The 18647-nt window shown below is 43.8% G+C and overlaps 2 protein-coding genes across 7 annotated transcripts in view; one reads left to right on the plus strand and one right to left on the minus strand.

Annotated features, from left to right (window-relative positions):
* Positions 1–10910, plus strand: part of SLC41A2 (solute carrier family 41 member 2) — a 65118-nt gene extending 54208 nt beyond the window's left edge. For 3 of the 4 annotated variants that reach the window (XR_005604448.1, XR_005604446.1, XR_005604447.1), the window contains one exon: positions 9078–9298. Coding sequence is in view for 1 of the 4 variants with exons in the window: in XM_039570720.1 (XP_039426654.1) it covers positions 9078–9086 (9 nt within the window). In the remaining 3 variants the exon portion in view is untranslated. Of the gene's footprint in view, positions 1–9077 lie in introns of all 4 variants that reach the window. The other variant, XM_039570720.1, reaches the window with a different exon arrangement.
* Positions 288–18647, minus strand: part of CHST11 (carbohydrate sulfotransferase 11) — a 180989-nt gene continuing 162629 nt past the window's right edge. For 2 of the 3 annotated variants that reach the window (XM_010410465.4, XM_039570722.1), the window contains one exon: positions 288–5175. In XM_010410465.4, the coding sequence (XP_010408767.2) occupies positions 4327–5175 (849 nt within the window). In that variant the 3' untranslated portion in view covers positions 288–4326. The remainder of the gene's footprint in view (positions 5176–18647) is intronic. The other variant, XM_039570721.1, reaches the window with a different exon arrangement.

The following is an 18647-nucleotide window of genomic DNA, read 5'->3' on the forward strand; positions in this document are numbered from 1 at the left end:
TGTGCATGTGATTTCAATTTTGTAAAGCCCCCCCCCAGCTCCCTCCCTCCCTCCCTCTGTGGTTGAGTTCTGCAGCTGCTGGTTCCCCCTTGCCTGGGCTTGGTCCCCTGGCTGCCCTGCCAAGGCACCCCATCAAGGGATTTCTCCTGCTCCACAGGAGTAGATAATTTTGAGTCTTCAGTGTGTCCTGCCTACAATATACAATAAGGCAGGTGAGGAAGCAAAGCTGTGCAGACAAAAATCCCACCCTGAAAGCATGAGCCATAAATAAAGCACACAGAGAGGAATTTTCTTTCTTCAATTTAATTGAATTTACTTAGAAAAATAATCAGGCTTGAATGGCTTTTTTAAGGAAAGATTCATGAGCAGTTCACACTTGTGTTGGCAATGTATAATTTATATCTTTTTTCCTTTATTAACAGTATATTTAAGTATGAGGAGATACTTTTCTACAACAAGCCTTCTACTGCATACAAATAGGTTAAAAAAAAATCCAACCCCACATTGATGTTAAATTATTCGTACACATTGTATTGTGCATGCATGTAAGAAAATAACACTCTCTGTAACAAGAGTAATAGTAAGGACAGTCCCTTTTTGTACCTGAAAAGTGCAGCAGACTACAGTGAAACCCTAAAACATCTGGAATCAACTCACTTCTAAAAGCACTTCTGCTTGTGGATTATTTATTTCACTTGTCTTACACAGCGCATGGTTCAGGCAGTTTGCACATTTCTGTGATAATGGACGTGGTTTATGAAGAGGCTGAAGCATGGACTGAGCCATGGTTTGGGGGGACATCCCACCAGCCAGGAGTCACCACCATGTTCAGATGGGCCAAATCCAGCCTGCATTCCAGGTTAAGGTGCTTGGGGCCATTTGGGGGGAACGACCCCTCAGCTGTGGGTATCATGCCAAGTACGGAGCTGCCAGCACTGCTGGGCTCAGCGCTGGCCCTGCCAAATTACAGGGAGGCATCAGCTGCTCAGAGATGAGGATCACTGCTCCAGCAGCTTTGAGGGGGCTGGGGACAAAGGTGGGGAGCAGGAATTTCCCCACTGGGTCCTCTCTGTGCTCATCACTACTCGACATAATTCACACACACCCTTCTATGCCAGCAGCTTCCTGGGTGGCCCTTGCAGCTGCACGGGCATGTCTGTGTTTTACATTTTAATGTGGCTCACTGCTGCCTCTTTGTCTCCCAGGATCAGCTTGTGGCCACAGCAGACATGAAGCCGGGAGAGAGGCAGAACTCAGGAGCAGACCAGCCCCTCTTCTCCTCCAGCTGGGAAACCCAGTAAAGAGTTAGAGGGTAAAACCAACCTGGTTCCCTGGCTGCCCCCCACTGCAGGTGGTGGCTGCCAGCTCACTGAGATGAGCACGAACAACCCTGAACGTCTTCCTGTTTGGCTGCAGTGAAAAGAGAGATTTTTTTTTTGGCTCAGTCAAAATAACACACCCAGTAGATCAAAAGAAATGGTTTTTCCTTAACTTTTGTCATCCTGCTCTGAGCTGGTGAGGGCTTGCTGCTCACTGCACAGGACACTACTAAATCCAGCATGTCAGCTGTTCATTTTAAACACAGATCTACAGCCCATTCACAGCACCTCAAAATAGATATAATGCTCTAAATAGCCAGGTTGTAGTAGTTTGGAATCAAGGTTTTTCAAAAGCAAGTGACTTTAAGTACCCACTGAAGTCCACATAAAAGCCTTCTCAGTGCTGAGCATCCATCTGCAGAGCTACCCTCTGTGGGGAGCCAGAATTTGGGTAATCGAACCCAAAGCTGTTGCTAAAAATCCCAGCTGGAGCAATGGTCACCCCTCAGATCTCCTGTACACATTTTTCACCCAAAGCTTTTCTATCACAGCTACCATATAGAGGTTTTGTGTCTCCAAAGCTATGAAACTACAGAGAATATTTCAGAACGCATAAAAATGTGGGGATGATGCCAGAGAAAAGTACAAAAAAATGGGGAAGCACAACCTGTTTTTTTAAATATTTACTTTCTGAAGCAACTTTTGTCTTAAACAAAAAAAAAAAAATCACATCACATTCTGTTGGATGGATTAACAGCTAACTGGAAAGGAAATTGGACCAAAATATGAGCACTGTGGGATGCAAGACCCAACTAGCACACAAATAGCTTGTAGGAAGTATTGTGGGGGGGGAAAAGGAGAACCTGCCTCAGACAGTTGTTTTTTTTAACAAGCATACAACCATTGAACTAGAACACAAGAAGGCCAGGGCACACTATGAGAGGCACTTGCAACAGCTCCACATACTCTCAATGAGTGCTTTAAAGTAAAACAACAACCAGCAATGGATCAGGAATTCAGAGGGGTCAGCCACAGCCAGCCAGCCCTTTGCCAGCCACTGGGCCAGTGCTCTGGGTTATGAAAACTGTGGCTGTTACAGAATGGATAAGAGATTTATTTGTATGGTATGATAGAAAAAATAACGACCTGAATCCTGCCTGAGTCCAAACCCAATTGTGAAAGGGCTTCAGTTGCTGTTTGTTATGTTAATTTGTTTTTCAATGAGATTTATTCAGCAACTTATTTTTATCAAATAAAATACAAACTGTTTTTCTTCTTTAATCACATCTGTGTCCTGGAAACTAATATAATTCAGTGGATATTACTGGCTACTGTACAATATGACATTTTTCAGGATCTGGGTCTGATACAGTTGAAACAGCTCTGCCTTCAGCTGAGTTTATTTAAATCATCAGTCATTTCTGAAAGGGTTTGTTTTGATCATAAGATTGACATGCAGGCAAGTTAAATGCCCCATTTTTAACCAGCTATCAACTTTAAAATGGATTTTGGATTTTCACAAGTGCCTCAGTTTAGCCTCTGCCTCCTCTTGCCCATCAGCTGCCTGCGAGCGCTGAAGTGCCTACAGAGCATTTCCCAGGCCATACACCTCACCTGCATCCACTGAAGCAAACATCTGGAGAAGCCTGAAATTCTGCTCCCACTAGCTGGCTAACAGATCCACATTGAAATCCCATTTTTCATTGTTTATCTGCTGTGTATAGATTAGTATTTGCTTACTCAAAACAATCTGCCATCCCAAAAAGCTGTTAAGCACAAAACAACTGCTACTGAGATATTCCCCTTAAGAAAAAAGGTCATGGTCTTACACTAGAGGTGACAGATTAATTTCTAACCCACTGGAACTTAGAAAAATCCCTGTCAATGGCATTTAGGCATCAACTAAAAAAGAAGGCTTCTTCTTCTCCCTAGGAAAAAGCCCTGAAACCAGCATGTAGGAAGATGAGACCTTTTTAATTGCCTTGCATGCTTAGACAATCAACATGAAGATGACTTCCTGACTTTTCAAATGGCATGCCCAGATCGCTTATAGCAACGTACCATGACTGGTGTCTCTCGAGCCAGTTTTGGTTGCCCATCTTAAGATCAATTAGGAAGGCATGACTTGAAGAGGATGGAGGTCCCCACAGCCCCATCCTGGATATGAATTAAGTCAATGCCAATTGCTTTGGGCATTCAAAAGTCTCTTACAGTCACTTTCTGAATGCTGATTCTTTTCTGATGGACCATCCTCAATTCATTTGGGCTGGGAGGCTTCAAAATAAGAGACAAATGGGAATGGTCATATTCTCCATAAACTCATTAAGACTTATAAAAGGTTCATGGTTTCTCTTCCCTAAGGAATACATTCGCATTTCTTTCAGTCATGGGTTTTAGATATCATGAATCTACCCAAATCTGAGTTACTTTTCCTTTTCAGGCCTAGAAAGATAGATTTTGTACTAGTATTGAGTGCAACATCACTTTCTAAAGAACTTATTTTCACCACTCTTCTCAAAGCATGTGGCACCAAGAACCATTCCCGTATTTACCTGCGTCGATGGCTAATGGAAGAATATTATTACCCAGAACAAGCTGAATCAAGAAAAGCACAAAACCAGACTCCTTTTGTCCACATGTTATCTTATCTCTGCTGCTGAAGTGAAACCTACCAAGAGACAATGTTTTAAATAAGTATAAATAACATTAATTAGAACTGGAGGAATGCAAGATCAATGAAATTCACCAGAACACAATTAACATTTGTTTAAACAGTGTAGCAGTATTATTCATTTCTACAGCTAGATCGTCACAATCCCGTTACCCTGCAAAGAGAGCTGTCCTTTCTTACAATTGATTTAAATAATTTTGACTGTGCTGCTCGCAGCATCATTCAAAAAAAGAAAATATTAATTTACAAAATAACCCATTCTCCATATTTATTATGACAAATAAAAATCTTAAATAAAACAGGCTTTCTCTCCCCTCTTTCCCCCCAACCCATCCCTCATTCCAATTTCAGGTAGCTTGGCACTGAGTAATTAAACATTAAAAAATCAAGTTTGTAGACTTCATACAGCTGCGTTTGGTGCAAGGAGCTGATGTTCTGGAAGAATTCTGTGGTCATTTCGTCAGTAGTTCTCGTAGACTTTGCATAGGTGGGGAATTTCAGGTAGTTGCCGACTCCCGCCAGCTGGAGAACGTAATTCGAATCCTCTTCGAGCGTTTCGTACTTTCCTATGAGGTCGTAGTGGATGTGGCAAGGGTGGCAGAGGGAGTATACAGTCTGCCAGTGCTCATTGAAGGGCTCTTCTCTTTGGGTGTGTGGGTCGATGAGATATGCCACAAACTCTTCAAATTTCACGTCATCACCTTTCCGCAGAGCTTCCTGGGTTGCGTTTTTCCTCTGGCGCCTCACGATCTTGGTGCCGTATCGCTTGTGGAAGGAAGTGTTGTACTTCTGGGTGAACTTGTTCCTGTAGGCTGACACCAGTCTTTCAAAAGGCTCACGAACAAAGAGGAACTTCATGTAGTTTTTCAAGCGGTGGTTGATCTCTGGGATGCTGTATTGGTTGAGGGTCTTCAGGTTTGAAGACACGTGGGCTTCATTGGCCGGGATTTCCATGGGATCGCTGTATTTGCCTCTTCCCGTCAAAACCATCATGACTCTCTTCCAGTTTGTGCAGGCCACTTTGGGAACATAGCAATAGATCATTTCATGATCTTCATCCACAACCAGGTGCTTGAGATCGTTGGGTGTCAGCACACGGCGCTTCCTGCTGGACACGCTGTTTGCTCGGCACGTGTCTGTCACTTGGTCTCGTCTGATCTGATGAAGAATTGCTGTGTTGGACAACTGCAAAGGAAGCACAGGCACCAGTAGGTCAAGGGCTGGGAAACTCTAACTGCCTCTTTTGCGTATTATACAAGTTCATAGAAAAGCAGATCTTCCCCTGCATGGAATAATTCATTATGTGGCTGAGTACAACTGTTACTATTCTAGAAGATAAACTCTTTTTGTCTCCAAACTTCTTGATACACACTGATTAAATGCTGTTCACACAGCATCCAGAGCTTTGCTTTGAAGACAGCGCGAAGCAGCGCAAGTGCTCACACAGCATGGTGGCAAGTGTATTTACAGAACCCTCATCCTGAGATGTGGTCACTGCTTTGCTTAGGCCTGGAAAACAAATCTTGCCTCCACTCTGCAGTCCAATCCACAGCTACAGCAGTGCTAGACCTTTTGCTGCTGAGATGGGGTAGGAAGACACCAGAGCTGGAAAATTTGACAAAATGGAAACTGTGTGTGTTCTTCTTACTGGTGTCTTTTACGTTAGAAAATTTAATAGTCATGTTTCTTAGCTATGACCTTGAATATGGCTTATATGGCTATGACCAGAATAAATGAAGCCCATGGATATTCCTGATATTCTCCAAGAGGAAAATTCATTCAGATATGATAACCATGCCAGTGCAGGGCTCCTGTGTTTGTTATTCAGAGGTGGTTTTGCTGTGCAGCCCCTATCCTCACTGCTACAAATACCTTATTACATATTGAGAATACACTGCATCAAAGCAACAGTGGGAAGATTTTAGTAATGTTATTTACATTTATTTAACACCATTTACCTGTGAATTTCAAAGAGCCTTATGCTCAATAATTAATTTAGCCTCAAAGACAAGAATTAAGGCAAGTATTGACCTTCCTATTTGATAGGCAAGGAGGTCTGAGATTCCTTCTTGTATGCTGAGTCTTTCAGAAGTATTTATCTAGTACCTTCTTGTTAAATTAACATGAATCACAGGACACTGAAAAGAAGTATTTGAGGCAATGTAGACTTTATACACCTGCTATGTGTGTTCCTTTGGTTATAGGGGTCTTCCTGCCTGCCAGTATACCAGACAAAACCAGTATATGCCAGGCAAAATCCTCTGTCCTTGGCAAATGGTTTTGCATCATCTCGGGAGTTCATACTGAACCTCCAGTTCCTGCAATCATGGGTTCAAATCTCTGCTTTCAATAGCAGTACTTAGCCATGATTCGTCTTTTAAAAACCCAACAAAACTCAAAGAAAAGGATCCAAATAAACTTTAGAGTCAAAACCCAAATGAAACTCCAAGATGGGACCAAGCCACTCACAGGATTTCTCAGCTTTGGAGAGAAAGGAAATAGAAATTGCATTGTTGCAGATGAGCCCTAAGAGCCCAAGTTTCACCCACCCAAGGGACAGCAAAAGCTTTTGCAGCACGTAACTCTCCCTCTGTCTGGGCTGTGGTGGGCTGCAGAGAAATGTTTTCAGGGGATAAGCGACACCAAGGGGCTGGTGCAGCTCCGTTTTGGGCAGGAAGACTTTTCCTTCAAGAGAGTGTATATGTGCCAAGCCTGGGACCTCTGTGTTTTGCACAGTGCCACCCACCACTTCTCCTCTGAATTCCCTGATACTTTCCTCATCTCTTTTGCCCCTCTGTTCAGTAAAATGCAGGCTAGTGGTTAAAATGTGCAGTAGTCCAGTGCAGCTCTTTTAGACAGCTTGTCTTGTCTTTTGTGTGTGGGTGGTATCCCCCTGGATACCTCCCAGGTGCACTTCAAGGGCAGTTTTATGTTAATAGTCAGAGATGAGAAGCCAGATGTGAAATGTGCTTCGTGCTTTCTAGGAAAACTGACTGGTGGGGAGTTTCCAAATAAGATGTTAGAAAGCAGTTGTCAAGGCCCACACAGATTTTTCAAGGAAATTACTTTTTCTGTTAAAAAAAACTAGAAGTCCCTATTTCCATTTATGATGTCCTCAGAGCAAAACAGAAGTCATAGTTCTCAACCAGCTCTATACTGGTTTGAGTTACCAGTGAATAATCTTCAAAAAACTAAACAAAACCCAATGCAAACACACAGACATACAAATTCTCCTTTGCAGCAGATAAAAAGCTGAAATCTCTCTCTTTCTGAAGATCTTCATCAAAAATCATATAGCACAGTGGTGCTGTTTGCCTCTGGTTTTAGAGTTAAAAAAAAGAGAAATGCCTGAATATATTGTTACATTATAATATGTTAATGCACTGTATTTGATTTTCTGGTGCTGTTCTTAGGATAAATACAGAATTAAGTGGATGAGAATCTATGGTCTGTATTAGATAGAAGGTCAGATTTGATAATCTAATGGTTACTTCAGACCTTAATCTGCAGATGAATCTTTGTAGAGCTGTGCTTTGCTCCTGATTTCATTCCTCCATCAATAGGCTAAGCACTTCTCCCCCATACATTAACATTAATGAGATTTTCAGACATTTAGAGTAAGGGGGAAAATGCAGCCTTAGTATTTGCAATTGCAAATGAGACTGTACTACATTAAATTCATTTAGAAGATTACACTTGTACATTTTCAAGTGGTACTTTCCTCTCGCTCTTTTTAACATGGAAAAAAATATGAAGAAATGGCATAAAAGTTTGGTGAGCTACATTTACTAAGTATACATTTACTAAGCAGCACCCCAGGGTGAGCTGTGCATGTGTTCTGGCTTGCCTGGGGGTACACAGAACACGTATTAAATAGCAATGCAAGAGTAAAAGGGGATTGTCTTGTTCCCATCAAACGCAACACCATCTGGTATGGCTGATGGATGAAGGGCCATGTAGGAAATAGAAAGCTCAACTTCCTTTTTATTTTGTCCTACTGACTTCAGTTTACTAACAAAAAAAAAAGAAAAATGGCCAATTTTGTGACTGTCTTAGAACAATGCCAACTGTGTCAAAGCCCATTTCTACTGCAGCTGACTAACACACCTGATGCACCTGGTGTGTTAGAGCTGACCTACCTGCTTCCCCCAGAGACACAAAGAGTCCTGCTGGCTCTCCTCAAGGTTTGATGGGAACAGCCCTCTCGCTGAAGGAGTGGCTGATAGGAAGGCCACATTCACCCTGCTCTAGTGAAAGGTCAGGTAAGGCACCTTTAATGGAATCCTGAAAGAACCACCAAACTCTCCTTTGCACAGAGGACATGCTCTGTGGCCCCTAGAGTCTACAGCACCATGGAAGGTAATCATAACAGCATTTTCAATTTAGTATTTTGAAACCATGCATTAGCAGTGAGTTAGCTGATGATAATATGGTTCCTTTTCATTCTAAGTTACAGGCAAGGCTTTTAAGCCACATAATTTCAGTCCTGGAGCTGGTGAGGGGAACTGGGGAAGCAGAAAGTTTAAATGAGACTGGAAGTACATTTGTTTAAACTAGAGGTCCACTTGGCCAGAGTAAAAATGCAAATGTGCTCACAGCTAATGAGGAAAATAGACCCCACAAATTTAAGCAGCCAGAGAGAAGATCCAAGGGATAGAAATCTTTAAACTCATGGATGGTGAAGGGCAAGACTAACAGTTAGGGTCATGGACTGTCCTCCTCCAAAGCTGTTACAGATGTGGCTACAGCAGAGTTGTGAGTGTGCAGCTGCTGCCTGGACACTGATGGCTGTGTCTGTGGTCATTACCAGAGGTCCCTGCTGCTCCCTCAGTTCTAGAAACCACAATAAGTAATGGTGTAAATCCGCTTTGGGAGAGGACTCTTTTAAGCCTGTGTGCAGATTTTAAGCACTGAGAGCAGTGTGGGGATGGTGATAAAGCCAATGCTCAGGTCTGTCCTCTGACTGTTCGACTTGGACTTCATCAGGGCATTAAAGGTTTTGGGAAGACATCTGATAAAAGCAGCTGTTCTTCCCTGACAGGACTGACACCATAGATGCACTTAATCATGTTTTTGTTTTCCTACAGAAGTTGTAAAGGGGAACAGAGAAAAAGAGCATGTCAAGATCAAAGCTGTCCTTCCTTTTCTGATGCAGCAACCAAGTTGAACAGTGAAGTGACATGAGCAGCAGGAGACTTCCAAGCTCAGTGGCATTAAAAGAAGGAAAAGAAAAAAGTAGTCTGGGGACACTCTGATCCCAGAAGCTTCTCATCTCCATCAGTCCCAAAGTAACAGCAAGGGAGGCAAGTCCAGCACACTCTGCTCATGTGGATTCTTCTGTTCAGCGGAAGGTGGGGGTGTGTGTGCAGGGCGGGGCAGGAGGGCTTTTTGTGGAGAGCACTAGAGAACATACTGACCAGAAATGCATATGCTGACCAACTGGCAGTCATCAACTCATTACAGGCAAAGGTTATTCCAGGTAAACCAGAGTAATGAGATGGGAGGTATTTCCTTCTGGTTACTTAGGCACAGCAGGATAAAGTAATCTTTGAAGACCTTTCCAAGCTTGATGGCCAAGCAGCAAGTACAGATTTAAACACAAGGAATTTTTAATTATTTTTTTTCCTGAATATAGTAGTATGCTGAAAACTAGGTACAGAGATCAATTCAATTCACAGGTACCTGCACTGAAAGCAGTTTTTTAACAAAAGGATGGAAATACTGAAGTGTCACTCAAAAAGCCCATTAATTAAATTCTGCCTCACTATAGAAAATTATCATGGAAAGAAGTAGCCACCACATTTACCAGGCAGGGTTTTGTTTATTTCTCTTGCACTGCCTGCAGCTAGTTCTATATTACTGCAACCAGGCTCACAACCAGCCTCTGCTGGGACTGCTCACATGACATTTGATCATGGCAGACTGAAGGCTAAAATTATCCAAATCAGTTTAGAGTGGAATAATGAAGATGAATATTGTGAATGGGGTTTGCAGTCCCTTTCCTTGCTAAATTGGTTTTTCTCTTCAATTTTGCATTAACAAAGACTTTGCATCTGCCTTTAATTCTTCAGTTACCTTTGTGTTTGGAGGTTTGGTTTGTGTCCTATGCTAGAACTGTGCAAGTTGCTGCAGAGTTCCCCTCATCTGTGGTCCATCGACTAAAAACTAGCTAACACCCAGCTGTCTCTATCCAGCACTGTTAAAATCAGAGCTCATCTCCACCGAATTCTTCTTAATAGTATTTGTTCAGAAGGGGTGTGTGCAGCAGCCTCAGAATCCACAGAAAGAAAGGTCTTAAAGTGAGAAGTGTCAGACAGACTAACTATAGGTGGCACTAATGGTCCTGGTTTTGTGACATTGAGAGAGCCTTTCAGTTGTCTAAAATCTCAATTACCAGCTCTCCTTCCTCCAGCCCCCCAGTTACACCATGAGTCCTAGGAGGTGTTTGTTACTCAATATACAAAATGTTTTTCAGTGTTCCTTTTGTTTTCCCAGATGCTAAAAGGGTGGGGGTTTTTTGAGCATGAGGTTACATGCAAGCATGTTTCCAATCCTGTTTTCACATGAAAGGTGTGAATAAGATTCTTGCAACCTTGATGGAGAGCCTTGAAGTTACAAGCATGGTTTAGACTATTTTAAGACTTGGCTTTTACAATTTGCACCCATAACTACCCTGCTTAGTGTATATATGTGCTATACACCAAGTTCTAGATTGTATTTTTAAAAATGTTCAGCACTAGACAATAATGGGGAACTAGCAATTTTTCATACTTGACAGTCCAAGCATTTCTCAAATCATCACAAATAATTATTACTCTGTGCAGATTTCTACAGATGACAGTCAGATAATTGTAGCTATGTGAATCAAAACACTGTATCTAAAAGAACAATCGCGTTTTCAATAAAGGCGTTTTATTCAACTGACCTGAACTGCAACAATTTTTAAAAAAGCAATAGCTTTGCAGCTTTTCAGACTTTGATTTATTTCACATTTCATAGCATATTATTTTTGACTTAATTTTTTCAAAAACTTCAAGCACTCAAATGAGAAGCACACCAAAACTCAATTAATATTTGTCGAGAGAAAGTACATTGTGTGTACTGGAGATGGAAATGCTTTACATCTTCCCTGACAACTTGTGGACAGACAAACTGGAATATGAATTTGCTATGAAAATGTCTCTACAGAGTGGCTGGATAATAGAAGATACAGCTAATATTAACTTAGGAGCATTTTTACTAAGTGAGAACATTTTAGAAGCAAGTTATATCCTCTGAAGGAAACTCTTGAAATATTACAAAGCTGTCCTCTTTTCTCCATTTCATACATTGAACTTATTGCCCTATAGAGAAGATTAGGCTAAATATGCATTTTTTCCCATTTCTTGGTATTTCAAACCAAGATAACCAGACAATTTTCAGTCCCCATTGCAGAGAATGCACCAGGGCTATGAAAAGAAGAATCAAAGCTCTCGAGAGTAAAATGGTGATACACAGTAGCTGCCAACGCTCTATTGCCAAACATCCTGAATTGCTTCATACATTCCCTCCTTCTTCCTGTCCCTATCCCCAACTTTCTCTGTGTGTGTCTGTGTGCACTCAGAGAAGGGTACAGCAGAGAAGGGTGAGATAACTCAGCAGTTGCATTACTGTAGGGACTACACTGATTTGATTAATGACACCCTTCAAACCTGCATTGACTTTGGCACTCACTCTTCTTTATCCAGGTACTAGACAAGTACTAGTTGGGTGCTGGAAAAAAACAACACTGGACCAGTCAAAATCTAGCAACAGACACAAATGCAGCCACAGATGCTGATACTTTCCTGGGAAAAATTCACAACTAGCTCATTAGGTACTGACCTTTTCATCTTGGAGAGAAAGTAAAATACCACAGAGAGGCTAAATGATGCAAAATCTTGAAAAATCAGAGACTGACACCAAATGACACCCGCTGTACATAAAAACCAGCTTTTTAATCAGGCTAAAACAAGACATCTTGTTACACAACAAGATACGGATCCAGGAAGAAAAGAGCCAGCTCCCTTTCAATGCCACCTTCTCCTGTATAATCCCAAAAATCTTTGGAAGCCTGTCCATTCTCATTCTCCATGCTAGGAACTATTTGTATCAGGACTCATACCACACACAGGGTTTGGGGATAATAGGATAAATGTAAGTATCTTATAAAGTAAAGTGTCTCCTCGGAACAAGGAGAGGGAAAAGTTGGAAGTCCCCAGGAAGATCGAGCAGAAAGACCTATGGCCTGGGCACATTGAGGGTGAAGGATGTGCTGCTATGCATGTTGCTGTTCTGAAGCTCTGAGGGAATATTACAAACACAGGGCAGGCAAAACTGAAGTGACTGAGTTTAAGTGCAATACATGCAAGAGGTAAGAAACCTTCAGGAAGGCTGGAGAAGCCTTGAGCTGGGAACGCTTAAAGCAAGCAATCTTCATGTTGGTGGGTTTATTGGGATTTAATTTATAGAAGATGAGTGTCAAGCTTCATGTTGCGTGTACACTTTGCACTGTCTTTCCAGCAGCCAAAGAAAGGAAGAAGGAGAAGGGGAACAGATGGTCAATCCTTTTTTTTTTTTTTCTCTCACAGCAAGAAGAAATGGATGAAACCCCAGGCTGGGACCTCAGCAGCCATGGTGGGGTGAGGGTGATGGAGCTGTGCTGCCTTCCCATGGCAGAGGCTCTGTGCTGGGACCCAACCTCTCTGCGCTGCTGCCACAGGCACCTGCTGCCGCTCTGACACGAAAGGACAGCACGTGATGAATCTCTTTCCTCCTGGCTCGTTCTTTAAGTGCAGCGATAAATCACTGTTTGCATTAAAAAGCTGAAAGGCCTGGCTATCGTATGAATTTAATTTTAAAAGGAAAACTCTCTGTCCTTTCCCCTCTGACACACACACATGGACAGACGTGTGCATGTCTGATGGCTGGGGCTGAGCTCGTGCTCTCTGGACCTGTGCATGGAACCTGTAACATGCAGGGACACAACCACTGTCCTTCTAACCCTCCTTTCCCAAGGATACACTACTGTTGCCCACAGGTGCTTGGCAAAGAGCCAGGCTTGCAGAATGGTCTCCAAGTCACCAGGGACTGCAGACAGGGTCAAAGAGGCTTCCACTTTTTATCTCACAACTGCCAGGTTACAGTCGAGGCATAGATGAAACATAAAATGGGACAACCCAAACTTGGGGACAAGCACATGGCTTGGGAAGCTTGAAGCCAAGCAAGTGACCTGTAGCTGCTGCACTCTGCTATGACATCTTTACTGTGGGAGCTGTAGATATGATTTTCAAGGAAAGGCTTGAGAATTGGTTAGGAAAAGGCATGCCATGGACATCTGCAAATGATGCACTAGGAGGAGCACTGGGCTGGGGATGCACGGAGTCAGCCAGGGTGGAGATGGGAGTAGCCCTTAAAAAACAGAGTAAGAAACTACATTTAAGCATAGCTGGCATCTAGGAGACAATGGAAAAACTGACATTTGTTTCTCTGTTGCAAGGCGTTGTGGTTGCAGGGGTGAGATAAACTGGGTGGAGTGGGGAAACAGGATAGAGTAGATTCGTAAATACAAAAATACAGAAGAAATTCCACAAGGAGGAAAGGAATAATTTGGACTCAGTCTGGTTAGGACAAGTAGTAATAGAGCTAAACAAGAGAGACTCAGATACAGGATAAATCCAAAGAGAAAGGTAAGATATGGGTGTGCTGAAACAGAATGAGGAATGTCCAGCTTTGGGAACATCCACCTGCCCAAGAAGGGAGAGGGACTCAAATAATCCCACCACACAGGCAGGTGTTGTCTTGCAGGTCCTTCAAGCTTTGCAGACCTGGGATGGTGGCTTCTGTAAGCTAAGCTTGCTGTCACAAGCCTTGGTATTTCACACGCTCCAGGAGCAAGGCTTTCAGCAAACACTGCCATAGAGGCAGGGGCCGGTTGGTGCTGTGAATGAAACCTCCCTGAGGAAAAGGCAACACTGTCAAACTCCAGGGTGGGCAGAGACCAGCCAGGAGCTCAAGACAGAAACCGTGTGAAACCCTGCACAGGACGTGGGGAGGTGATGCAGCAGGTCTGAATGCCTGGAGTTGCCTGGGACACATGTGCCCTGCTCCCCCCAGCAGCTCTGACCTGGAAGCCAACGTTTATGGATTTCTCAGTAACACAAATCCTCCTCCTGTACCTCTGGGTTGCAGCTTAGGTGTCACACAGTCGAGTAGAAATACTTATTTTCTTCTCAGCAGGATATCTGCTATTTTAAGTGAATACAATTTACTCAGTCCCATGCTAAATCAGGGTAATATGTTTCCAATTTTTAACTCAGTGTGCAACACACCAATATTGCTCCAGAGCTTTTGAAACCCAAATAGGAGAAGCAGGAGAGAGTTGCTGCATAGCTGGTTTCCTTACATATAATTCATAGGCTTTAGCAACCCCCTCAAGGAGAAGGGAACCCCGCAATTATGTGTTTAGTGTGTTGAGTCCCTGTTCCCTAACCTGAGCAGGCATTTGGTTGGAATGGGACACTGTGGGATGTCCCTTCCAGTATCTCTGAGCAGGTCAGGTGAACTTAGCTCCTGTGGGTCAGGGATGCAGGTTCAGGCCCCCACCAAGAAATGCCATGCTGTTATTTTTAAGGTAAGAGGCGGGAAGAAGGAGTGCTGATGCCTGCTAAGTATAACCCTGCTGTAAGCTCTGCCCTGTGAGCCTTGCTTCTGTCTAACTGGATGGTGCCAAGGTCCAGAGGAGAAAGGGAAGAGAGAGCTAATCTCAGCCTCCCAGCAGGCCAGCGTCAGAAACAAGAACAGATTTCATCTCCTGTCTCAATATGACTGTCTTTTCTTGTAATGGTCTAGATGAATTCATCCTGACACAGACTGGCAAAATACCTAAATCCTTTGGGTAATGATTTTCTTCTCCTTGACTAAACTATTACAAATTAACATTGAATTTATTTTACTTCCCCTTGGTAAGGTTATATTTTGCTCAGACTAAACATTGCTGTTCTAAGGTAACTTTTTCTGGCACGTTTGGCTGTGCTGCTCACTAATGCTCACAGAAGGTGACTAACCAGGGTTGCTCATTCTCCATGGCCTTAATTACAGTTAACTGGAAACTTTTCACCTTTCTGCTGCTCTACAAAAAGAATTAGATGACCTCCTGCTTGAAAAGACAAAAGGCCTCTTATACTAAAATGCTAGCATTCATTTATAATCTTAATTACAACACGCTTCCCAGGAAACCTTCCTGCTGCAGAATGTAGCACAGAAATAAGATTCTGGGTTAACATGGAAAGCCTGTTTCATCAATAGCTTCCTAGGTCTGATTTATTCTTTATTGACATAAACACCAGTGACTCCAACCCCGAGGGATGCTCAGTCCCAAGCCAGCCAGCAGTAAGTAGTCCTTTAGCCCAACTATGATCCTGTCAGGATTGGGCCCAAAGAGGGACCAGGACAAAAGACAGAAGATGAACCATGACACAGGAGAGAAAATAACTTGCTTTTTCAATATTTTGTTTTTGTTAAAACCCCCTGCTGTTTCAGTCCTTGTGCACCAAAACAAACCCACTGCCAGTAGCCAACCACAAGTGATTCCACCACAGGCTTCTCTGGGAAGCAAAGAATGTATGCATAAGGCTGCTTTCCCTGTTGGCCACCGACACCTCTTCCCGGATGCCAGCTTGCTCCATCCACTGTGCCAGCTCCGCACAGACAACATCCAACATTCTGTGGATCCGACCACCAGGCCCTTGATGGAAACTTCCAGTCCTCCTGGATTCCTCTACGTCCTCAGCACAGCAAAAAAAAGAGCAGAAAATACACCTAGGTAATCTCCTTTAAATCCTGACAAGCCTGGGGTGACTTGGTTGCATTTTCAAGCATCTGACTTGCTACATTAATTCTTCTTATGTCAGAGCATGAGGACAATGTTAAAAGTCCCTTTTGTCAGCCATTCAAGACAACTGGAAGGTACAAATATTAGCATGATGCCTCATTCATTTTTCCTCATCTTTACAGCTGTGTTTACTGTGATTTCTAAGGGTTCTCTGTCTCATATAATAACAGATCCATTTAGGGACTGCATACTAAATGTTGCTTTGCAATAGAAGAACAGATTCTTAGTATCTCTTTAAATGGCAGCTCTTTTTTTCAAACTGTTACCTCAACTACAGCCTGAAAGAAATTGCACATCATCTTCTTTTCCCTTTTTTTTTTTTAATGCTCATTCTTTTTTAAACTTCCCAAAGAAAATGAGCAGAAAAGGCCCCTCTGAGCTCAGGCTTTTGGGATCCTTCTCTGACTGCAGCCAAGCGCTGTCTCCTTGCTCTCTGCTCCTTTCACAGATGCTGAAGGCATGCCAGCCTCTCATCAGTTCCCTCTCTATCTGCTGAAAGGGCTGGCTCCCTCTTCCGTGCTCTTGCACCCTTCTCAGCCGCCTTATCCCACCTGCAGCTAGAGCATGCCAGCAAAGATCGGAAGAAAACAGAGCTCCAGGACTAAATTTCCAGCTAGCTCTTGCTCTGCATGCAAAGCCCCCTGGAGCAGCTCCCCGCTGTCCCTGAGCTAACATGCCTGCAGCACCGGGCAGGCACTCGTGGCCTTGGCAAGCCTGGAGGGCATGGAAAGATCGGGAAGATCTCCCTTCTCTCTGAGCATCGAGGCAAGGCAGAGAGGTGCCAACCCGCAGCCCGAGGGACATGGCCTGACAGCCAGGAGTGAGTCGAGGCATTCAGCTGCAGGGCTCGGAGAGCCAGGAGTGTGTGCTCCATGGCAAAGCGCCCGTGTGCTCCATGGAAACGTGCCCACTGCTGTGCCGTGGGGAACAGGGTGGCTCTGTCCCGCACACAGGGCCAGCCTGTTCCACCTCCACGGGGCTCCTCGTGTGGCAGAGGGAGCGCTTGGCCTGGAGCTGCTCACAGGGGCAGCTTCCCCTCAGCTCAGGCAGAACGCAGAGCCTGGCAGTTTACACTCACTGTGCTGCTTGTTGTTACTGCAGCCTTGGGAATGTGCTTATGGGGGAGCTGATTGCTTGGCCAGCAACAGCCCAGCTACCACTGACTTCTGCTTGCCCACCCTTACCAGGCTGTTACAGTTCCCAGGACTTTTGCTTTCATAAGCTGCTTATTTTCTCTTTGATTAAGAAATAATGCCAATAAGCTGGGCAGGAATGCATACATCTCTCTTTATACATACATATGGATACGTGTATATGCATCCCTACCCACATCCAAGCAGTAAGCACCGAGATGGCACACACATTTATGTGGGTCACAGACCAGGGCTCATGCGTGCTCCCAGGCTGTACTCATGTGTAAGCAGGTGGGACTGAAAAAATTCAGTGGAGGGAAAACACACACTACTGCTGATCTTCCTTAGCAGGGTGATATGAGAAGCATCCATGGAGCCCACTCAGTCAGTACCTGGAACTACTGCCACCTCCCTGATGATTTCAGTCAAGAGATGTCCGATGGCTCCTGAGAAGCACCGGCAGTTGATGATGTCCAGGCTTATTGAATAGAGGCTGTCCTTCTCCAGAGCTGCCAAGTGACATGGACTTAGGAGCAGGGAAAAGTGACAAATTCACACAATGCAGGAAGAACTGATATTCCTGACAGAAGAAGTAAACCTAAATTACAGTTTCTTGCTAAGAGAGCTGTCATTTTAGACTGTCTCTGCAGGAGCTTCCACCCACTGGATCCATGAATGAAGAGTTAAAGGTTTCTCCTCCACCCCACAGCGTTGCCTGCTTCAGGACCTGTCTTCTCAAGGCAGGGAGAGCTGCCAAGTGCTCCATGCCCTTCAGCTCATGGAGGTGCTTCCATGGCACAAATGCCTCCACAAACACGCTGATAATTAACAGTGGATTTTGCTCTTTGAACGTAGCCTTTTATGAGATATATCAGCATAGCTGACCTAGGGATTAACAATGACATCCAACTGCTTTCAACCCTCTTTGTTTTGCATTTCAAATATAAAACTGATTTTGTGAAAGTCTGCTTATCCTGTTGTTTCTAAATCCCTTCTGATGGTTGATCCTAGCTGGAGCAGGTCACTGCACGAAGGCCCATTTGTAAGGACCACGCTTAAACACTTTTGATCTGGTGTCTGAAACTCTGTGTCCATTCCTGCAATCCATCCCATGGGTATCTTCCAACTGATATGCATTCCAGCTAGCACGAGCAGGGAAGTCTCACAAAGCCTCTTTCCAACGTCTCCTACTGTTTCTAGAGACATTCGCTTCCTGCTTCATGACCTAACTTGATCTCTGACTTTGTTTGTTTAAAAATAAACTTTGTTCACAGGGGAAAGCAGTACGTGGGAGCCACTGCTTCCAGGAACAAACTCTAATTTCATTCAATTTATTCTGCTTTCCCAGGCACTCTGATTCCAGCTCTCCACCACCTCTCTTTATGCACCTGCAAGTCCAAGCCCACAACTTCAGTCCCTCTTTCCAGTGCCCTTCAGAAGTGGTTATGGCCCCTTAACTCACCTTATTAACACCACTGTGTTCAGTCAGCCCTGGTTAATGCAATACAGGGTCTAAGGTAATCCCAGTTATTTTAAGGTTAGCCTTAACTCTTCCTCCTGCCTGAGCTTCTTTTGCACTTGTGCCTCTCCCTGCTCTTCCCTCTCTCTCCTCA

Source organism: Corvus cornix, chromosome 1A (genome assembly GCF_000738735.6).
Source record: "Corvus cornix cornix isolate S_Up_H32 chromosome 1A, ASM73873v5, whole genome shotgun sequence".
NCBI lineage: Eukaryota > Metazoa > Chordata > Aves > Passeriformes > Corvidae > Corvus > Corvus cornix.